The sequence below is a fragment of the Heteronotia binoei genome, chromosome 9 (assembly GCF_032191835.1).
Source record: "Heteronotia binoei isolate CCM8104 ecotype False Entrance Well chromosome 9, APGP_CSIRO_Hbin_v1, whole genome shotgun sequence".
Lineage (NCBI taxonomy): Eukaryota > Metazoa > Chordata > Lepidosauria > Squamata > Gekkonidae > Heteronotia > Heteronotia binoei.
Genome location: NC_083231.1, coordinates 101,128,637 through 101,152,499, shown reverse-complemented (window position 1 = coordinate 101,152,499; position 23,863 = coordinate 101,128,637). Strand labels below are relative to the sequence as shown.

General features: G+C 45.4%; 2 protein-coding genes across 2 annotated transcripts in view; both read left to right on the top strand.

Annotated features, from left to right (window-relative positions):
- The window catches only part of NUDT9 (nudix hydrolase 9), a 131,968-nt gene extending 121,749 nt beyond the window's left edge, over positions 1-10,219 (top strand). Inside the window, exon 9 of the transcript XR_009555821.1 lies at positions 10,206-10,219. The gene's annotated coding sequence lies outside the window, so the exon portion shown is untranslated. The remainder of the gene's footprint in view (positions 1-10,205) is intronic.
- On the top strand, positions 10,052-17,510 carry LOC132577605 (dentin matrix acidic phosphoprotein 1-like). Its single transcript, XM_060247393.1, has 5 exons — positions 10,052-10,127; positions 11,410-11,457; positions 12,927-13,274; positions 15,631-16,529; positions 16,602-17,510. The coding sequence occupies exons 1-5, from the start codon at positions 10,065-10,067 to the stop codon at positions 17,503-17,505; spliced, it is 2,262 nt and encodes a 753-aa protein (XP_060103376.1). The 5' UTR covers positions 10,052-10,064; the 3' UTR covers positions 17,506-17,510.
- Positions 17,511-23,863: the final 6,353 nt, after the last annotated feature.

The following is a 23,863-nucleotide window of genomic DNA, read 5'->3' as shown; positions in this document are numbered from 1 at the left end:
TGATATAAATGTTAATTCCTTGAAGGATTTAAGAGCAAGTTCACATGATCTTAACTTCACTGCCACATGAAGCAATGGCCTGCATGTGCAAACGAGCCATTACAGCTACAACTCCCTGGGTAAATGCACATTGGTCTGATCTGTTTGGCTTCTTAGGATGGTTTCAGGGACCCAGAACTGCACTCTTAGAAATTACACCTGCCTTGTGTGTAAACTGTAAAATAAATGTTCTTTTTCGTGTTGTCCAATATATTGTTCTTGGGAATGGCCTGTCCATTTTTTGCTGCTGTTTCAAAAGCAACCTCGAGAAAGGGATGGTGTGAAGGCTACTAGTGGGCAGGAAGTAATCCTGTTTGTCCTGAACGCAGTGGCTGGGATCTAAAGTCTGCTCGCGGAGTGGGCGGCATATAAATCTAAACTAAATAAACAAATAAATAAAAGTAACTTCTGTTTGATGTAAATGGTGGTACTACCGCCACCACCATCATCACCACCACTACTACTAATCATAATCATCACCACCATGAGGGCTTTTTTGTAGCAGGAACTCATTTGCATACTAGGCCACACACCCCTGATGTGGCCAATCCTCCTGGAGCTTATAGTAGGCCCACATCAGAGGCCTGGTGGCCATTTTAAAAGATTTTCTCCTGCCACCATTTTGAGCAGCAGTGGGAAAGCAGACCTGGAAGTGGGGAATTCCCTGCCCCCACTAGGGTGGTGCAGCTTCTATTGCAACCCTCGGATTCCTTTGTGCCTTCAGTCCCTGATGCAATGTCAGGAAATGGCTTCTCCTGTCTGTTTCATCCTCCTTGGCCAGTTGTTTGCTTCCCTCCCCTGCTTACTCTGTGGCTCAACTGGAGTCATTATAGCAGGAAGAAGAGAGGGTGGGTGACCAGAGTGAGGGCGGAATGGATGGCTGAAGCCATGGGGAAGCTGAAGATACCTGGGAATCTCTCTTGCAAGCTGACCACCTTTGGCTGCCCTGAAGTGACCTGTCTGCCTCTGTCTATCGCACCACTTCCAGGCCCTGAGGTGGAAGGAACCCCTTTTGGGAATGAACACTTGTATGCTGGAGAAATGTTTGCATCAGGGTTTTTTTTTTTTAGAAAAAAAAATACTTCGCGGTGCTTCAGAACACTTGGTTTTTCTAGTGTGTCTCAGAGAAGCCCTTCTGAGCAGCTATTCCTAACTTTTCTTGTGGGTGGTAGGAGGAAGTGGCAGAGTTGTGTGTGGGGAAGTAGGGAAGTCGCTGTTCCTATCATGGCTCTTCTGCTTGGATAAGCTTTCCCTGCCTCCAGTTCCTCATGTCTCACCAACAGGATGTGGCAAAGGTTTATTTTCAGTCCCAAGCTGGATGCACCGGGCAATGTGAATGTACCCAGCTCTCCACTTCAGCTGTCAGAGTGTATTTATTAAAGCAAGAAATGAGGGTAAACTAGGGGATGGGGGCTCGAGACATCCCCAGATTTTTGTGAGCCCCCCTCCCCAGGCAACCAACGCCAGGCAATAGTGACAAACTCCTTTGAGTGTATGAAAATCTTTTCCAATCCATTTTAGATTTTCATGAAGAAGAGGTAATGATCTTCAGAGACATGAATGGGGTAATGGATCCTGTAAAGAAATGCATTTTGGATAGATGGATGGATAAAGAAACTTCCCCTTTCCTCCCTCCCTTCTCCAAGCAGGATATGTGGAGATTTTTTTTTTTAATTTATCTTTTATTTATATCCCGCCCTCCCCACCGAAGCAGGCTCAGGGCGGCTCACAACATGTAAAACTTACAAATTACAATACAAAACATTTTTCAAAACAATATATATAATTTACAAAGCGGTTGTGATGACAACCCTCATCTACGGCTCCGAATCGTGGGTTTTATACCGTCATCACCTGCGACTCCTTGAGCGCTTTCATCAGCGCTGCCTTCGCACCATCCTCAACATCCACTGGAGTGACTTTGTGACCAACACTGAAGTCCTCAAGCGGGCAGAGGTTACCAGCATCGAGGCACTGCTGTTGAAGACGCAGCTGCGCTGGGCAGGGCATATTTCTAGGATGGAAAACCACCGCCTTCCCAAGATTGCCCTGTATGGCGAACTCTCCACCGGCCATCGAAATAGAGGGGCACCAAAGAAGAGGTACAAGGACTCCTTGAAGAAATCCCTTAGCACCTGTCACATCAACCATCACCAGTGGTCTGACCTAGCCTCAGATCGCAAAGCATGGAGGCACACCATCCACCAGGCTGTCTCTTCCTTTGAGAACACACGCATAGCTGGTCTTGAGGACAAAAGGAGATTGAGGAAGAATCGCACTGCTACAGGACCAACCCTAAATCAGACTTTTCCCTGCAGCCGCTGTGGCCGGACCTGCCTGTCCCACATTGGTCTTGTCAGCCACCAGCGAGCCTGCAGCAAACGTGGACTATTGCACCCTTCTTAAATCTTCGTTCGCGAAGCCAAGCCGAGAGATATATAATTTACTAATTAAAACCATTATAATTTAAAACATAAAATACAATAAAAATTAACGTTTATGGTGCTATACTCTAGATGTTCTCCTCGGTAGTTTATGATGGCCGGATATAGTGGATCAATCCACATTAATCCACATTAAGTGAAGGCCATTTGAAAAAGTGTAGTCTTGCAGGCTCTGCAGAATTGATCAAGACTCCGCAGGGCCCGCACTTCATCCGGTAGTTGGTTCCACCAGTGTGGAGCTGCGATTGAAAAGGCCCTTTCACGTGTACTCTTCAATTTGACCTCCTTCGGCCCAGGGATTGTCAGTCCATTTTGTGCACCTGATCTCAGTACTCTCTGGGGCACATATGGGGAGAGACGGTCCCTAAGGTAGGCAGGTCCTCGGCCATATAGGGCTTTAAAGGTAATGACCAGCATTTTGTAATGAATCCAGTATTCAACTGGCAGCCAGTGTAGCTCGCGGAGATATCAAATGGTAGACTAGATGATCTTTAGGAAGTCCAATCTCTGGGGACAGAAAAAGCTGTTTTGACCTGGGAAGACCTGGGTCAAGGAGGTGGGGAAAGAAATTTGATAACATTCTTGGCAATAGAAGATAGGGTCTCTTGCTGCTGGATTCATGGGCTGGTGTGTGTGTGGGGGGGAGATCTCTCACCTGGGATCTAGGAAAGGTGGTTATTTTGTCCATCCATCCGGCAGGTCTAGAGGGCTGAAGTGGCTTAATATTGTAAAAGGTAATTGTTATCTGAAAAAAATTTGGGGTGTATCTTTGGACTCTAGATTAGTAACTAAGGTTTTGATATCCAGATATCGATACTTAAATATGTTTGGTGTCTGTTGGAAATTTATAGTCCTTAGCCCTGGTTGGCTGTGCCTAGTTTCAGTGTAGCAACAATTAGACTGTGAGGTCTTTGTTGGGCTCTATGTACTTGCTTGGCTCCAATTCACATTTTTTGGGAAAGTGAGATGGGGGGGGGGGGACATGAAGATCAGAGGGCTTTTAAAATTTCCTTTTGTCCTGTGTGCAGCCAGAGACAACACTGCCAAGGAATGTGCCTTCTGTACACGTTCATGCTCTTCATTTTGCTGTTACCTAAAATGGTGTGGTACAGTTTCAAAACGGCAACCGGCTAATGGATTCAGGTGGGGATAGTCATGCTGGTCTGAAGCAGCAGAACAAAGTTTAAGCCAAGTGGCATCTTTAAGACCAACCAAGTTTAATTCTAGGTGTAACCTTTTGTGTGCATGCACACTATTTCATTTAGATCCAGTTGGGTAGCTGTGTTGTTCTGAAGCAATAAAGTTTGAGTCTAATGGCACCTTTAACACCAACCAGTTTTATTCTGGATATAAGCTTTTGTGTGCAAGCATACTTCATCAGATACAGGTGAAACAGAATTTAGAGCCAAGATGCATAAGTACTAGGTGATTATAGCTGAGATTGGATGTGAGAAAGGTCTGTGAATTGCAGTAAATTAGCATGCAAATACAAGAGTTAACAAGCAGATGTGGGAATGAGGTCTGAGTCCAGAGGTACCTGCAAATCAAGTAAAGTTCCATTATGGGTACAAGTGAGAACTGAGAGACTTTGTACGTTCAGTCCCTAAGATTAATTGAAATACATTTCCTCAAATATTACATATGGGGGGTGGTGGTGGGATAAATTGCCAGGAAGAGCTAATTGGAGTCAAAACGTGTAAGTAACTGAGCAATAAATAGTTAAGATTGGAATAACGCATGAGGTAAAACATGAAAACTGCAGTAATTTGGTATATAGAGATTATAAAGCATTTAACAACTGGTGTGAGAACTAAGTTTGAGTCCAGTGGCATCATTTAGAGCAACAAAGCTTGATTTCTGGGTATAAGTGAGAAATGAGTGAATTAGCATGTGTAGAAAGAGACATCAATATCTCTGTTAAGTCCCGGAGGTTCCATTATTCTGAGTGTTGTAATAGCTTGCTATTCAGCAGTCTCCCATTCTCATCTGTTTCTGAAATTCCTTTGCAATAAAGCAACTACTCTGAGGTTCCCCACTGAGTGTCTTGGAAGGTTTAAGTGCTCTTCTGTTCGTGCATATGAAGTACTTCTTCAGGCACAGATGGCAGAAAAAGTCTTCCAGGCCCCCTGACACAACGGACACAATCTGACATCAAGAATCACAAGACTGAGAAACCTGTAGGTGAACACTTCAACCTTCCAGGACACTCAGTGGGGGATCTCAAAGTAGCTGTTTTATTGCACAGTTGCTCTGAGTACACAGCAACTATTTTCTATTCTGCCCTAGCTCAGAGACTCCAGCCATGCATTTACCAAACAAAGGTATCTGTGATGCCACAATTTTGTAAATTTCAGTACAAATTTCAGTACCCTTAAGAATAAGGCAGAAACAAGACACCTGTAAATGACTGTCTAGGGAAACTTTAAAAAATGTTCCCTTTAAGGCTTTTCTGTGTTGCCTTTTAGTGTCAAATTTGTGAACATTAATTTATCCTATGCACATGATATGTGTATCTGCAGATCTTAAAATGACAACTCTAAAAGTGAATTTCAAAAACAGGACACAGCAGGCAGGAGACTACTACTATAACCACTGGTCAACTTCCACCTTTTCCTGAGTTTGACCCAGCCCAGGGGCATTGTTAGGGGGGTTCCACCTAAATTTCTGGGGAGCTTCTCCCTAAATCTCCCATGGCCCCACCTCCATAGGTAGTGATAATAGAGGCCCCTTCCTGTGATGTCACTGGCCCCTCCCTTTGATGTCACTGGCTCCTTCCTATGATGTCACTGGATCCTGGTTCTTTTTAGGACCTAGCATAGCAATGCCTTTGGCCCAGTCCCGGCCCACCCCACCAGGGAAATTGGGAAGTCTACGCCCTGAAGCAAGACCAGACTCTTCAGTAATTGAGGCGGTGGGGAGGATATACATGAAGAAACCCAATACAATGGCAGCCTGCAGTACCACAACTTGTGTAGTTTATAGCCTACAGTTTAGATCACTGCTGCTTAAGCTGTGGTCTAAATTTGAGATGTCATCCAAAGGCATAATGAATATAACAAAAGAAAATGCTGAAGATTTCTTTGAGGTTTTCATACTGTTTGGAGAGGCCATGGCTCAGTGGTAGAGCATCTGTATGACATGCTGAGGGTCCCAGGTACAATTTCTGGAATCCCCAGTTAAAGGATCTAGTAATTAGATGATGTGAAAGACCTCTGCCTGAGACCCTGGAGAGCTGCTGCCAGTCTGACTGCACAATACTGACTTAAATGGACCAAGGGTCTCAATCAGGATAAGGCAGCTTCAATGTTCATATGTTGAAGAGGCAGCCCTATTTCTTACTGAAACAGAAAAGCAGCTTACCGGTAGCTCTTTGGTGACACAAGTAGCCACAATGGAACTGCTTTTTTTGAGCAGGAATACAGTTCCGGCTGACTTGGTGGCAGGGCTGTGGCCTAATATGCAAATGAGTTCCTGCTTGGCTTTTTCTACAAAAGAAGCCCTGGAACTAGCCAAGGGGGGAAAAAAAATCTAAGCTGTGTGCATGATTTTTCCTATGTCTCTGTACAGCTTTAGCTACATCACATTCACAAAGGGCCAATTCAGCAGTTTCTTGTGTGGAGGCCATTCCCAGTATCCTCCCACAGTGTGGATTTCAAGGCAAGGAAAGATGATATCCCACAAAGAATGTTGCTGAAGACACAGTGTTTGGAGCATCTCTGGACCGTCCGTCTGCTTGCAGAATCTGAAAATACATACATTAGCCGGAAACTATTGCCTTCTTAGGAAGGGCAGCCCGTTGCATATGTATATGTGGTTGACACTGCAATTGTTTATGCTCATAAACCTGCACGCTTGTGAAATGGCATAAATTTAGAAATCCAAATGAACCCTTAGTGAAAACTCTCATTAAATGTGAACTGGTCTAGTCATTTGAGAACCACAGCTTATTTTTAGGGAAAATGTCCTTCTGGAGGCAGAACGGGAAGCGTGGGAGAGCTCTGTGCCTGGTGACACCTGATGACATCATACTCTTCCTCAAGGCCCGTGATTGGTCCCCTTATCACTGAAGCAGAGTTTAAATTCATGCACTCTATGCCAAGATAACTCCAAATCGGTGAAACCTGAGAAACATAACACTTCTCTTCTGCGGCAAAGCCATTAAAAAAAAATTCTCGAAGCAATCCTGTTGAGACACGCGCAAAAGGTAAACTGTTCCAAAGTTTTTCCTTGTTCTGACCTTGTTAAGAATGCAAGTCTAGCCCGGTTGTCATAGGGGTGTTAAGGATGCATCTTAGAGAGACTAAAACAGGTGTAAGGTCTGAAGTTGCTAAAGGATCTTGTTGCCTGATCCCGCACATATTTGTAAGTAAAAGATTAGAGAGAGAGAGAGAGAGCTTACAAAGGGTGTTTCTGTAGAACAGGTTTTGATGGTTTGATTTCCATCTGCATGGAAATGTCAAAACAAATTTAAAGAAATATAAATTAATGTTATTATGCCATTAAAGGTCTTGAACTTCAATTAATTTCAGCTCTGAATAGATGTGTCTGTTGTGTGTCTTATAAATGTATCAATCAGCCTAACATAGAGTCAGACCATTGGTCCGCCTATCTCAATGGGTCTGCTCTTACTAGTAGTGGTGTCAGTATTGCCCAACAATGGTTATCTGAGTGCTTCTGTGGGAAGGGTTTGAACCGAAGATATTGTGCATGCCAAGCAAGTAGTTTAATGTGGAGTCACAGCACCTCCACTAGATAAGATATACATTGAGCTGTCATTGCTTTTTGCTGAATTGTGTGGTGTTTCAGTAGATGAATAAACTGATGGAACCACTGCTGAATCACATATATATATGCTGATCAGTGATCACTGATTGATGAATCACTTGATGTTTCTCAGCCAAACGTCTTCATTGAAAAGCATCTTGTTTCAGTAGTCGTCAGCTGGTGCAAAAGCTTTAGTTGTGATGATTGTTCCATGTTGGCACATTCATACTCACAAGTCATCAGTTGATGCTGCTGTCAGTGAATCTGTATGTGTGAACAGGCCATTTATTATGCAAATGCTATACGTGGCCTTCTTTGAGTAGCCCTTGGTTTCTTAAGTACTTTTAATGTATTTCCATGTGGCTGTTTGGCATCAAGGCCTGGAACTGTGGAGTAGGAGAGAGATCTCTTGATTGGCTTATTATATTGTGCAGTGTCTGGAGGGACTTCTGAAAGAATTGTTGAAAAGCTGCTACAAGTGGACCTAATTTAGTGGTAGAGCATCCACTTTAGGCATGCAGAAGGCCCTAGGTTCAAACCCTGGCATCTTCATCTAAAAGGACCAGGCAGTAAGCGATGTGAAAGACTTCGTCCTGAGACCCTGAGGACAATGCTGATTCAATATAAGGCAACTTCTTGTGCTCATGTGACATGATCCATGATCTGAAGTGATGTCTCTGGGCACTGCATTATGAGAGGGGCAGCTACCTCCCACAATGTCTGCCAGCCTCTCTTCACTGCCACCACTTGGAGGCCAGAAGGGGTAATGGGTCTCATCTCTTTGTGCACTAATGCCTCTCTAAGCCCACATAGAGTTTCCCAAACTCTCATGAGATGTCTTCTCATGAGAGTTCCGGAAGCCCAGTAGGGAACATGCAGTTTGCAATGCTGGTTTTAAAGAAAACTGGTGAAGCAGAGGAGAGAAGTGTTGCCTCCTACAGCTACCAGAAGGGGGCAGTGATGACATAGGGATACAGGCAAAAGGGCGGGGGGGGGGGGGCAGCGTCAGGCAGCAAAACACCTCGAGCAAGCGCTGCAGGAGAAACACCAAACCATACAGCAAGAGTGTATGCAAGCCTGCCTCCCAGCAATGCAGCCTCAGTATGTTTTGAAATCATCTTGAGCAATATTAGTGTTTTCTCCATTATACTAGCCCTGATGAATGCATCGCTAGGTTGATTACCGAAGAAATGCAAAATGGTGAGAAAAAGGAGGCCATGGGGGTGGGGGTGGAGAAACCCTGCTTTTCCATTTCTCCAATTGCCTGGTCCCCATCCTCTTTGGTGGTGAAAATGACTAGCCCTCATTATCCACAGGGTCTGATCTAGTCAATTTCATTCCACCTTGGGCTTTGTATCTAAGCCAGGGGTCCTCAACCTACGGCCCGCGGGCCAGATGCGGCCCGCTGAGGACGTTTATGCGGCCCGCCGGGTTATGGCAAAATCAGACCGGAAGTGACGTTCGACCTAAACTCGCGTTAGCAACGCACACTTCCGGCACTGGGCTGAGGCGGCGGAGACAGAGTGTGAGGCGATACCGAGGTGAGGTGAGTTCCCAGGCCGGGGTGTGTGGTGTGGGGAAGGGAGAGAGATGCAGAAGACGGAGAACTGACGGCCCGCGGCCTTGTACAGTAACGGCAGTCCGGCCCTCCAACAGTCTGAGGGACAGTGAACTGGCCCCCTATTTAAAAAGGTTGAGGACCCCTGATCTAAGCCTTTAAAGAAAAGCTACACCAGTACTCAAAGGCAACAGGCGTCCATTGTTTCACACAGTTTTTTTTTTTTAAAGTCATTTAATTCTTTCCTTTCTGTAATCATAGTTCAGGGTGGGGCTGGTGGTTGTGTTACTCACCACGGGACAGTCATACCACCAGTGTAGGCATATCCTCTCTCAGTGGCGACGGTCATGCTTTTGCGGGGACTGTTAATTTCCAGAGTTTGTCTTGAAATGTTATGAACACTGCAAAACTGGTTTGATCAAAACTCACAGTGGCCACAAAGCAGGATGGTGTGCTGCAGGCACAGGTGTGCCTATAATACTGTTTCCAAGTCTCCATGCAGAGGCACACTACATCTCAGTTCCAACCAAGCATAGACACATGAAACTGCTTTACTCATTTTTTTTACACGGACTGGCAGCTGCAGAGTCTCATGTCAAGGCCTTTCACATCACCTCCCACCTGATCCTTTAAACTAGAGATGCCAGGCAGGGCCGGCCCCACCACTAGGCAAACTAGGCAATTGTCTAGGGTGCTGGCCCTCTGGGGGTGCTGAATTGGGCACTCCCCATGTGATTCAATGATGTTATCAGTGCGGGGTGTGGGGGAAGAAGTTAGCTTTGCCTTGGGTGCCAAACAGTCTAAGGCTTGTGCTGATGCCAGGAATTGAACCTTGGACCTTCAGCATGCCAAGCGGATACTGAGCCACATCTGTGTTGTTCATTCTACAAAAATATGAGATTTTTCACTACAGTTTTATTGTTGCATGCTATATATCAGTGTACATTCCTGAAATGTCATTAGAACTATGCACAGTGTTAACCTGGTGCCAGCTATTGGCAGCTTGTGGGGTAGATAGGACCCATAGAAAGTTGCCATTTGGGCCATCACTTTCCTGGTATCTAAAATTAAGCATTTAGTCCTTATAAGCTTGTTTGAGCACTTTCAGCATCAGTTATATGCACACACATATATAGGCACGAACTAGTTGAAGGGTGCTTTCTTCGTTTGACCTAAAATGGCCATTTGATTGTTGATGCCTAGTGTAAAGTTTGTGTTTTAACAGTTATTTTGATGGGTTTTCTTAAACAGATTGTTGAATGAACATGCAGGGGACTGCACTCTTGTTGATCACCCTGTGGGCTCTATCATGTTCTCATCCAGTAAGTATTTTTTAAACAGCATTGCAAGCCTTTTAAGCACATGCTTAATTTTCCCACTGAAATCCATGAGGTTTAAAGGGGCTTAATTTTGGGTGCTTTTCCAGGGTTTAAGAGAATTTATACGCCACTCAGCAGAGACCTGCTCAAGAAGGCTCATAAAGTAAAATCAATACAATAGAATCATAGAAAAGCAATAGCAAAAAAAGTTTCTATAAAGCATTATAATACGAAATGTATAACAAAAAATCTAAACATAGATTCAGATGGGTAGCCATGTTGGTCTTAAGCAACAGAACAAAGTTTCAGTCCAGTGGCACCTTTAAGACCAGCTAACGACCTACAGCTGATGTTTTATAAAGTTTTATAAAGTTTTACATAGTCTTAGCCTGTCCCTCAAAGACAGGGTTTTGGTTTTTTGTGTTTTTTTTTAGAATCTTTTAATTTGAACTGAAGGTTGAAATTAAGTCAACTCCTGCAAAGCAACAAGGTGGAGTGCAGTCGGCTACAGAGTTGGCTCTGACAAATTTGGCTTTTAAAGATATTTTATGATATTCTTAGCAGATGTTGCGGCTTTTATCTGTAAGTTTTAAGACCAGCAATGTTTAATTCTGGGTATAAGCTTTCATGAGCAAGTACTCTTCTTCAGATACATTAAAACAGGCTTCCTCAGATCTTTCATACATGTAGAGAAAGGTGTGGGGGGTGGGATTTAGTTGCCAGGAAGGTCTAGTTAACAGATCTTACCAACTACTTGAATCCAATCTCACCTATACTTATCATCCAGTTACTTAAGCATCTTGACTCTAACTAGCAGGGGTAGGGAATGTTGGCTCTCCAGATGTTTTTTGCCTACAACTCCCATCAGCTCCAGCCAGCATGGCCAATGGCTGGGGCTGATGGGAGTTGTAGGCAAAAAACATCTGGAGAGCCAACGTTCCCTACCCCTGAACTAGCCCTTCCTGGCAACATAGATGTGTATGTGTAATGCTTGAAGAAGTCTTGTTTCAGTGTATCTGAAGAAGTGTGCATGCACATGAAAACTTGTTGGTCTTAAACATGTCTCTGGGCTCAAATTTAATTGTAAACATGTTATCTTAATTTTCTTTCTTTTTTTCTTAATTTTTTATGTTTTGCATTTGCATCCCCCCTCCTTGCTGGCCGTGTTTTATTAGTGGGTGGTTATGTGTATTTTTTGTGCAATGGTGCAATCAAATATAATTTTTTTGAGAGGGGAGTTTTGTATAAAGCATTTACCCATGGTTTCTTCTTTCAATAAATCCAGATAGCCAGACACCAAAGAGCACATCACAGAAGCTCAGAGGAGCCCTGGGTAAGTAGATCTTCGCAATTTTGTTTTTCTATCAAATTACCATATTTAGCAATTACTTTTAAAAATCTCATCTTCCTCTAAGCAACTGAAGACAGCTTATGTGATCCCTTCCCCTCAAATTGCTTATAAACCTTAAAAACATCCAATATGTTAGTCTAATCACAGGTCATGATTGGCCCAAGACTGGGATGTGGCACTGGGGATCTGAACACACCAAAAAAAGGGGGAGTGGAAGAAGCCAACCCCAGAATTGGATTAGATACCACAAAGGCTGATCAGAAACAATATAAAAATTAATTAAAATAGATCAGTTTATTATGCAGTGCACTGTATTTTGTCAGATTGCCAGTTGATGTATACATATACGCCACAAGGAAATGAACTACCAAAATTGGATATAATTTATAATCATACATTGTTTATGTGTGCACCTAAAAATCATGAAACAAGATCCATGGTCTTAATAATGTCACCATTTGGCCACACGAACTAAAAAGTGAATCAATCTACATCTGGTTTGGAATCGCGTATCAACACTTGCTCTTGGTATGTATGTATATACTTGTGACCACTGAAGAAGATCCACTGATCCCAAACACATTTGGTTTTGTTCACTGTGTTTGTGGTCTTGTTTGTACATCATCAACATTGGGATACTCATAGGTATTATTTATTGTACGTTGAAGGCAACATAGTCTGGGGGCTTTTAGTCTAGAGCTAAAACCACAGTGGGGATCTGAACACTGATCTCTTTGGTCCTAGTCAGGCATTGGCTGCCATCCTAAGCACATGGGGGAGTAAGTCTTGTTGAGTGCAACAGGATTTACTTCTCAGTTGGGCACAGAGTGGTAAGTGCAGCACTGTAGTCCAAATTCTCTGCTCACAACCTGACTTCAGTCCCGGCAGAAGCTGGGTTCAGGTAGCTGACTCAAGGTTGACTCAGCCTTCCATCCTTCTGAGGTCGGTCAAATGAGTACCCAGCTTGCTGGGGGGAAAGTGTAGATGACTGGGGAAGGCAATGGCAAACCACCCCGTAACATGATGTGACGTCACCTCAGAGTCGGAAACGACTGGTGCTTGCCCAGAGGACTACCTTTACCTTTTTAGGATTACATCAGTACTAACCCCTACATCACCTTGTTATGCAACAAACCAACTAACCCCTCAGATTTGGGTGGGCTCATGGGATGCATGATGGGACCTGCATGGTCCGGTGATATCCAGCATAGCCTTTTAGATGGTCCAGAAAACTTCTCCTGGCTTTGTCACCAATGGAAGATGTTGCAATCCTTTATATATTAATTTTGGGCCATTTTTTTAGGGGGGTGTTGTTGTTATAGATTATGGTCAGAATTTCCTGCTGTGTTTCCATTTGGGATTGCCAGTGTTCTTTTTTCAGCAATCATGTTGACATCCACTGCAATAGAGACACATGGAAGATAACCTCCTTCTTTCCATCTTTTGCACAGGCTACTACAAGTGAAGAAAAGTCGAATGAGGTAGCAGATTCTGTAGATACCAGCGATGACGACCCTGGGAACAGGTTTGACATAAGCCCAGAAAACACAGAAGACTCTGGCATCAATGAACATGATGGCACCAGCCATGAGAGCAGGGAAGGACCCAGAAAAGTTTCCAGCGACAGCTTGGAGAACCTCATAGAAGATGTGAGTGACTGGAGTACTCAGGACAACGATGAGAGCAGTTATTTCAGAATCCACCAGGCAGTGCATAGGAAATGGGCAGAACACAAGGACAGCATAGAAGAAGCGGATGAGGACGGTTCTGATGGCCATTCTTCTGACAGAGTTTCTCTGGTAGGAACTGGAACATTCCTGTACAAACTCTGAAACTGCAGTGGATAGGATCCCATCTTTAGCCTCTTTTTGGCCATTCCAGCACTATTGCAGGGCCCCCTGACCTTTTTGAACCTGTGGGCATCTTTGGAATCCTGACACAACATGGTGTGCACTGTGCTAGAGTTGCCAGCCACCAGGTGGGACCTGGAGATCTCCTGCTTTTACAACTGATCTCTAGCTGGCAGAGATCAGCTCCCCTGGAGAAAATGCTGCTTTGAAAGGTGGACTCCATGGCATTATACCATGCTGACGCCCCTCCCCTCCCCAAATCCCACCCTCTCCTGGATCCACTGTCAAAGTCTCCAGGTATTTTCCAACACAGACCTGGCAACGTTAGTACTGCCACAAAAGGGCTGCCGCAACATAGCTGCTGCATGAGGCAGAGCCAGCCAGAAAATGGCTGGTGCTGCTTACCTTCAGTCACGCGGCAAAGATGCATCTGTTGTGGTGGCAGCTGCTGCCAAAGAAACATTTTAAAAAAATTCCACAACCAATCAAATCTGCAGTGTCCAATCAGAAGATTTGCTAACCAAAAGCCACACCTGGTCCTGCCCACTTTCTAAAAACATTTGACAGGCACCAGGAAAGGGGCCAGCAGGCACCATGGTACTCTTGGGCACCATGTTGAGGAGCCCTGCATTACAGTGTTGGTTCTTACACCATGTGTAAAGGAAGGTTCTGTATGGTTGCCATTTAGCGGGAATAGGGCAATGAGTGTATTTTCCAGCTTTGGTATATGTGATGGAACTCCCAGATTTATTGAGGGTTGTGTCTGCATGTACCAAAGCTGGAAAAATAGGTTGATTACCCGACTCACACAAGGAGCCACCATGAGCATTAAGAGGATTGTGGGTGGTGTGATTTCCCCCCACACATGATATGAACACTGGAACTTGTAACAACTGAAAAGAGTTCCCAACATTCGTAAGAGCTTCACGGCATCAGTGGAAGCATAATAGGGAATTACTCCATGTGTAATCACTGTGGCATATAATCATTGATGGACATGGACGGGCCTTTTTTTGCAGGAGGTACTCCTTTGCATATTAGGCTACACACCCTTGATGTAGCCAATTTTCTAAGAGCTTACAGGCCTCTTAGTACAGGGCTTTCTGTAAGCTTCAGGAGGATTGGATACATCAGGGTGTGTGGCCTAATATGCAAAGGAGTTCCTGCGACAAAAAAAGCCCTGCTGACAGAACTTATTATTTTTCTTAAGAGACATCTTCCTTGTGGAGTATGCTCCCTTGTAAGGGCTACCTGCCAGATCTATTTTTGCCATTAAAAAAGCAAGTAGAGATATCTTTAAAAGAAATTGCTGGGTTTTTGGAATCTGAAAGTAGAGCATCTTTATAAATGCTATTTTTACTGACAAGCTGCTGGTCATTTTGTTATTTTATTATTAGTGTGGCTAATGTATTTTGATTTTGTTTAAAAACAATTTTTTGTTTTTTAAATTATAGTTACCATGGAGGCACCATTCATTCTGATAAGTGGAAATGAAATATGAAAAATAAATAACACAAAGATGAGACCAGGATGCCTTTAGGCAGGGCTTTTTTTGTAGCAGAAACTCCTTTGCATATTAGGCCACACACCCCTGATGTAGCCAGTCCTCCAGGAGCTTATATTAAGCCCTGTACTAAGAGCCCTGTAAGCTCCCGGAGGACTGGTTATATCAGGGGTGTGTGGCCTAATATGCAAAGGAGTTCCTGCTACAAAAAAAGCCCTTCTTTTAGGTGATAACAGGATATAAGCACATAAAAGTTCCTTTTCTCCAGCATCCTATTTGGTCATCCAAATCCCCTCCCCCAAAAGGGCACAGAGGCCAAATGCTCCTATGTTAATTAATTAATTGAATAATTACTTCATTTATCACCCACCTCTTTTCATTGAGACTCGAGACAGATTACAGAGTTATAAAAGCAATACAATAAAGACCAGAATAATACATCCAATGAACTATGCAGTAAATTGGATCTCAAAATTTGGAATCAAAGATCCAATAAACTGAACTTCACAATTAGAAAAAAAATGGAATAAGAGATAGTATCATATGGGAGAAATGACACAAGTCTACTTTGAGTGAAGGAGGAATAAGAATTAGAGGCCTCCCCAAACATTGTAAACCAACAGAATGATAACAGAAATTGAGGGTTAATAGATTTCTCAGTACTCATGCATATAAATCTTAAGGCATAGGATGAGAGAGAAGGAAGTACTCTACTTGGACCTATGAAATGGTGAGAACCGTTTATTTTACAGAATGTAATTAACTCCTGGATTTTCCCTCTTTTTTTGTTGTCTTGCACAGGAAAATGAAAATGAGATTCAGGGCTCTGACCAAGAACAGCCCCCTTACAGTGATATCAAAAGTTCCAAAGAGCGACATGATGTGGAAAATGATGGCATGCTCTATATACCTGACCAACTCTCATATACATTCACTGGAAAAGGAGGGGACGATCTGACGAATGACGAAGACTTCAGCGGGGATGGAAATAGCGATGAAGGCACTTTTGGGAAAGGTGCTGGGCCCACTGTCCCCCCAAACAAAGGGGAGGAGCAGCAACATTCAGAGGGCGACAACGCTGTCGGCCGACGCCATGACGACAGCAGCAGCAGTAGCAGTAGCAGTGAGAGCAGAAGCCTAGATAAAGAGGATAATCGCATTAGTCATTACGGCAAAGGGCACGGAGCTGACAGTTACAGCAGCAGCCAAGAGGACAGATATGATTTTGACGATGAAGACATGCAAGGTGATGACCCCCACATCTTTGAGAGCTACGACAGCGACTCAAGCATGCTTCATGGAGGCGTCCATTCGAAAGAAAGCAGCCAGGAAATGGGCAAAGCCAAACATCATAGCAAATCTGTGGAACGTTTTGCCAGGAAAATGTACCACTATGTGGATGATGACTCAGACGAGGACCGCAGTCCTGAGCATGACGACAGGAAATACCTGCAAGAGGATGATGCTGACTCTAAGGAAGACAGCCGCTCTGTAGAAGATGTCAATCAATCGACAGAAAATGTCCTCAGTCGATCCAGGGAGTATGCAGCTAGCCATTCTAGAGAGGCGGTGCAGAGTTCTTCCAGAAGGCACAGTCAAAGCCGGTCCAGAGAGAACATTAACAGTCGATCTAGGGAAGATAAGGATCTCCAGTCCAGAGAAGGTAAGCACAGTAGATCCAGGGAAGATGTGCACAGCCAGTCCAGGGAAGATGTACGCAGCCAGTCTCAAGAAGATGTGCACAGCCAGTCCAGGGAAGACAAGCACAGCAGATCCGGGGAAGACAAGCACAGCAGATCCAGGGAAGACAAGCACAGCAGATCCAGGGGAGACAGCCGGTCCAGGGAAGATGTGCATAGCCAGTCCAGGGAAGACAAACACAGCCAGTCCAGGGAAGATGTGCACAGCCGATCCAGGGAAGAAGTCCTCAGCCATTCCAGGGAAGATGTGCCCAGCCAGTCCAGAGAAGATGTGCATAGCCAGTCTAGAGAACTCACAGCTAGTCAGTCTAGAGAAGATGAGAACAGCCAGTCTAGAGAGGATGATGATACCATATCTGTAGAAGACATAAAGAGTGAATCCGCCGAAAGTATGGACTCCCAAGAAAAAACTCTGAAAAAGTATAAAAAGATAGATGATAACTCAAAGGAACATAGCGCTAGTAAATCTAAAGAACAGGAGAGTTCTTCTACTGAAGAAGTAGAAAATGTGTCACAAAGGAGCAGTGAATCAAGGCAGGTTAAGAGGCACCGGAGCCGATCTGGAGAAAAGAGCACACCCACAGAAGAGAGTGAAGAATCAAATGAGGACACCAGTGAATCCCACCATGACCATAGCAGATTGTCTCAAAGCGAATCATTGGAGAGTGATAAAGTTTCCCAGGAAAGCACAAGTAGTGAAGATAGTAATGACAGTGATTCAAGCGACCTGAAATCTGAAGAAGGGCAACATCAGCACAGCCGATCAGCAGAAACCAGCGAATCCCAGGAGGGAAACAGCCACTCTATAGAAAGGGACAGTAGATCCAAGGAGGACACAATGAGCAGGTCTGACAGTGACGAAGACGACAGCTGGTCAAGAAGCAATGAGCTAGAAAGCCGGAAGTTGATGCTTGATATTTATCATAACAAACCTTACAGAGATTATGAAGATAATGACTGCCAGGATGGATATTAAATGCATAAAAAGCATTTCTAATCTAACCAAATCTAATAACATCTGGGAGCTGGCACATGATCTTTTCCTTTAACTTATTTTTAAAAATCATTTTAGCAATGTGAATGTTGACTGCTGGGAAGTAGCATTGCCACCAAATTACATGTAAAACAAAAATGGGTGAAGTTGGAGGCACCTGCCTGGCCAAAACACACCTGAAAATGTTTGGGAGAGGAGACTAGAGTTTTAAGGAGACAGCTTAGATTCCCATGGGAGATCTTGGTTGATAGGAGGGATTTCCAGCAGCAGGACAGGACTTTATCTTCAACCCATTTCCACTGGAGTCCAAGTTAACTCTAAAATGTTACAGCTGGGGGTCAGGGGGGCTCAGGAACAGCATGAAGGGGGACTTAGCTTTTTGCAGAAGGAAGGCCAAATCAGCAAAAGTTGTCCTCCTCCCAGGGCTTTTTTTTGTAGCAGGAACTCCTCTGCATATTAAGACACACACCCCTGATGTAGCCAATCCTCCAAGTGCTTACAGGGCTCTTAGTAAGCTCCAGGAGGATTGGCTACATCAGGGGTGTGTGGCCTAATACGCAAAGGAGTTCCTGCTACAAAAAAAGCACTACCTCCTCCTATCAGAGAAACCCTCTAGAGATTCCAACCCATCTGAAGAGTTTCATACTGCTTTTCATTTCAGAGGGTAGCTGTGTTGGTATGCAGTAGAACACCTAGATTTGAAGCCAGTGGCGCCTTAGAGACCAACATATTTTGGGAAGCAACTGACAAATGGTGCTTTGACTCTCAAAAGCTTATCTCTCCCCCCCCACACACACACACATTTTGTTGGTCTCTAAGGTGCCACTGGACTTGAATCTAGCTGCTGTACTACTTATAGTTGCTACTGAATGAGGGGAAATTACGTGATACAAAATTTGAGGCAAAATGGAGTGAAATTTTCAAGGAGTTTAATGTGTTTTTCATAACCCTGATGGAAATAATATGCCATTAACCATAGCAAAAAATTGTGGAACAGGTAGATTGCTGTTTGCCACTGGCATCTGTGCCATTTGCAAGAAAACTTCCAAAGCCTTAAAGTACTTGAAGGAATGTCTTCCTCTCTACAAAGCTCACTACCTTTGATGAGGCCTTACTTCATGTTCCTTCCATTCAAGAAATTAGATTAGTCGAGATTTTCCAGCCATTGGTCCACCACCGCAGAATGCCCCATCATCAATATTTCTCTGTATTAGTGGGTTGTGTCACAATCATAGACATCTATTGGACAGTATTTGTGACATCACTACTAACAAAGGTGAACACTCTCTTCCCTTCCTTCCTCCCCATTCCCGAGCAATTTTTGTATTTGCAGAGAGATAGTTTTTAATTCTGTAAAAAGTTCTTTTGAGAATAAATGCATTTTTGCTCTATTGAACATAAGAGAAGCCGTGTTGGATTAGGCTAATGGCCCATCCAGTCCAACACTCTGTGTCACACAATGGCCAAAAACACAAAAACCCAGGTGCCATCAGGAGGACCATCTGTGGGGCCAGGACACTAGAAGCCCACACTAGAAGCCCAAGCACACTAGAAGCCCTCCAGCATTTGAAAAAAGGTGAATTGTGGTGGGACTCAGACGGCAGATTGTGCGTGTGATCATGCGCATTAAATCCGGAGGGGAGGCGTGGCTAGGTCAGGCCAAATCTCTTGTGTGATCTCAGCCGGAATCAGACTCTTGGTCCATCAAGGTCAGTATTGTCTACTCAGACTGGCAGCAGCTGCTACCTAGTCCTTTCAACAGGAGATGCCAGGGATTAAACATGGGACCTTCTGCATGCAAAGCAGAAGCTCTTCCACTGTGCCACAGACCTTTCCCCTTCCATTTTATCTGAATAATTGTTGCATTATGGGGACAAGATTGCTGTTTGAGTAATGGGAGTGGCTTCCCAAAAAACATTACACCTGTGCACACACTAGGGCAGACACGAGGGTTCCTGATGCATGGTTAGCAGTTACTCAAAGGTGATATGTGAGAATCTGAAACAGTCTACTAACTGCAGCTGCTGTATGCAGAGGGAGAAAGAAGGAAGTTGCCACATTTTAATTGCATTTGATCTTCAGTTGGTTTTGCAGTCTTGGGGATATTAAGATGGTATGTATTGTAATATTTTGTAATAAATGTATAGTTGTATTTTGAAAATATTGTGAGATTTTTGTATCCACCCTTTTATAAAAAGCAGTCTTAAGTTAAAATCAAAACAACCACCTTGTTTATATTTCATAATAAATATTTTTAAAAATGAGAAAAAAAATGATCCTCTGGCTTGTTTTATAGGTTTTGAGGTCAATTTTAATGCATTGCTGCTTGGGTTCAAATCTGACAGTTAGGGTTGCCAAGTCCAATTCAAGAAATACCCAGGGACTTTGGGGGTGGAGCCAGAAGACTTTGGGAGTGAAGTTAGGAGACATTGGGATGGAGCCAGGAGCAAGGTTGTGACAAGCACAATTGAACTCCAAAGGGAGTTCTGGCCATCACATTTAAAGGGATGCACATCCTTTAAATCCCCCCCTCCATTGGAAATAATGAAGAATAGGAGCATCTTCTTTTGGGGCTCATAGAATTGGACTGCCTGGTCCAATCCTTTTGAAACTTGGAGGGTGTTTTGGAGAGAGGCACTGGATGCTATGCTGCAAATTTGGTGCCTTTACCTCAAAAAACAACCCCCCAGATACCTGTGGATCAATTCTCCATTATACCCCATGGGAATTGGTCTCCACAGGGAATAATGGAGTGCCCAGCAGACTTTTTCCTCCCTCCCACTGACTGGGTTGTTGTGAATGTGCAACCCCTGTACAAAGTAGTTCTGTACTAAGAGTCCTGTAAGCTCTTGGAAGATTGGCTACATCAGGAGTGTGTGGCCTAATATGCAAAGGAGTTCCTGCTACAAAAAAGCTCTGTGAATGCATATGTAAGGAAGAGGTCCCCAAGACAATTTACAAGCTTAAGAATATAGGCAGATTTGGGAGAAGTTAGTACAGGACTGGATTCTGAAAATGGCAGATCTCTATCTCAAGTCATCATTATGCTATGTGAGCTACTGAGGAGGAAAAGGAAAGGTCCCCTGTGCAAGCACCAGTCATTTCCAACTCTGGGGTGACATTGCTTTCACAGCATTATCATGGCAGCCGCCTTATGGGGTGGTTTGCCATTGCCTTCCGCAGTCATCTACACTTTCCCCCCAGCAAGCTGGGTACTCATTTTACCAACCTCGGAAGGATGGAAGACTGAGTCAACCTCGAGCCGGCTACCTGAAAACCCATCTTCTGCCGGGGATCGAACTCAGGTTGTGAGCAGAGCTTAGGACTGCAGTACTGCAGCTTTAACGCTCTGCACCACGATCCCAAACAAAATACGATTCCTGCTTGAGACATAGTTACATTTTAAAAAAATATGTGGTGGGAGAGCATGTCTCTTATACTGGGTGTTACGGTTGATAGTGCAGAACCAACAGCAACAGTGGACAGACAAGTGGCTCGCATTGAAGATCTAGGCTAGGATCTGAGGCATTCGACCAGGTGGCACCCTTGTGGCCCCTTATGTCACCTGACACCTCTTAAACTAATAGCTGCAATACCACTTCTTGGACAGTGGTGGTACCCAAGTGCACAAAGTCAGCTGCTCCCTTCTCTGTTAGGCTGTGGAGCAGAGAGTAATGGATCTGGGTCAAGTTGCTGAACTCCCAGCTTTGAGATGCCACAACACTCTACAATGGGCGGATATTCCAGTAAAAATTGAATTCTGTCTGTCTGGTGTGCAATTGGATGAGGAAGAAAGAAAATGAGATGACATTAAAGAATCACATTTGATTCACAGAAGAATGATCAAAATTAGGATTTGTGAGTCAAAGCATCAGGAACGAAACATTCAAAATTACTCCCTTCTTGGATCTCAGAAACTAAGTAGGATAGGCCGTGGTCAGTATTTCGATGGGAGATCACTAAGGAATTTCAGGGTTGTTATGCAGAAATAGGCAGTGGCAAACCACCTCTGTTCATCTCTGTAATGTACTCAGTGACAAGATGTGTTGAAGGCAACATACTTTATTAGCGGGTATATCACAAGAGAGAGAATGGCGGGCTGGGTCCTGATTATATACATGCCCTGGAACAACTCTCTGTGAGGCCAGGTCCAATCCTGGTCAGTTAAACTTCCCGCCACAGATCTTGATTGGCGGTGCGTATTAGCGAGCTACATCCAGGGACCAGTGGGGTTCCACTGGTCGCCCCTGTAGCGTGCGCTGTGCTGTACATAGGGATTAGAATGCAGGACATAACACTCCTCCCCCCCTAGTTCAGGACACACAGTCTTTCAAGTACGCCGGTACCCGGCGTTCCCGGTCGACCTCCTCGGGGTTGCTTGGGGAGTCGGTGCAGCTGCTGCGGCTGGCAGGGCGGCGGTTTCCCCTTGTTGAGGTGTTGCCGGACACTGACTGGCCGTCGCTTGCTGCTCGTCCGGAGTCTCTTCCCTGGTGGGGTCGCTTCCGCTGCTGTGGTGCTCTTCCACCCGTGCAGTCGGTGCAGCCGGCCTGGGCAGGGTATTTTCCGGGGGTGTTGCTGTCAGTTCTTCCCCGCTTCCCCTGCCCCTCGTGGCGGTCGGTTCCTCTGGCAAAGTGCGGTGGTGCAACTGATCGATATGCCTCCTGAGAACCTGGCCCCCCTCTGTCGAGACCTCGTATGAGCGGGACCCAGTCACGCACAGCACCCGGGCGGCTAACCACTACGGGCCGCTTGCGAAGTTCTGAGCGTACACCGGGTCCCCTGGTGGCTTCCCTGGTTTCAGGGGAACTGCGGAGGTCAGTGGCCCGGTCAGGATGTAGCCTATCTAACCTCATGATCAATTTCCTCCCCATTAATAATTCGGCAGGGCTTGACCCGGTGACGGGGTTGGGGGTGATTTGGTTGTCAAATAGGAAGGCTGCCAGGCGGTGGTCCCAGTCGCCCTGTACAATACGTCCCAGGGCCTCTTTGGTGGTGCACACCATGCGCTTAGCCTGGCCGTTGGTGGCCAGATGGAAGGGGGCGGACCTAATATGTTGAATGAGATATCTATTCAAGAAATCCCGGAATTCCCGGGAGGTAAAAGCAGTCCCATTGTCCGTGACCAGGGTATTGGGGATTCCATGTGTGCAAAAGACCCTTCGCAAGGCTTGGACCGCTGCTGCTGTGGAGGTGGAAGCTACGGGGATCACCTCTAACCACTTGGTGTATGCATTGACCAAGATGAAGAATATCTGGCCCTGGTATGGCCCCGCAACATCTAAGTGAAGCCGGGACCACGGCCTCCTGTTGGACTACCAGCGGTGGACGGGGCGCTAGGTGGGTCAGGCTGGGACTCTTGGCAGGGTTGGCACCTTCTCACCCACCCCTCTATCTCATCATCCATACCTGGCCACCATACATAACTGTGTGCCAGGGCCTTCATCCGCACTATCCCCGGGTGTGTTTTGTGTAAAGCCTCTAACACTTGCTTCCGCAGTGAGGGGGGGACAACCACCCTGCTACCCCAGAGTATGCACCCCTTGTGTGTGGACAGCTCGTCTCTGCGCGATGTGAACGCCCTGAATTCTGAGTCCAGCTTGCCCTCGGGCCATCCCCTTCCCACCCAGTCCAAAACACGTGCGAGTATACGGTCCCTCCCCATGGCCCGAGCCACCTTAGCGGCGTGGAAGGGTCGCTCGGGCAGAGTCTCCATAAGCATCACATGGTGGGCAGGGGCGGGATCTGGGTCCGTCGAGGGTAATGGCAGGCGGCTGAGGGCATCAGCGTGTCCCATGGCCTTGCCCAGGCGGTGAACCAGGGCGTATGTATACAAGTTTAGGAACTGGTTCCACCTCAGGACTCGCTGTGATACAATTTGCGGGGTCTGGCGGTCTGGGGTGAGGAGGCCCAGGAGCGGCTTGTGATCCGTGTCGATCATGAAGCGCCTACCATACAGGTAGTCATTGAATTTATGCACACCCGCCACAATCGCCAAGGCCTCCTTGTCAATCTGAGTGTAGTTGCACTCTGCGGGGGTCAGGGTCCTCGAATAATATGCTACAGGAACCTCCCTCCCGTCTGGAAGTTGGTACCCCAGGACTGCAGCCACCCCGTACAGGGAAGCATTGCACGCCAAAATCAATGGTAGGGCTTCATCAAAATGGTGGAGCACCGCGTTGGAAACAAGGAGGTCTTTGACTGCCTGAAAAGCGGCGGCCTGCTGCTTCCCCCAGATCCACGGGGCGTGTTTATCGAGCAGCCTGTGGAGGGGTTCCGCGATGGCCGCTTTGTGGGGCAAAAATGAATGGTAAACATTTAATAATCCCAAGAAACTTTGTAG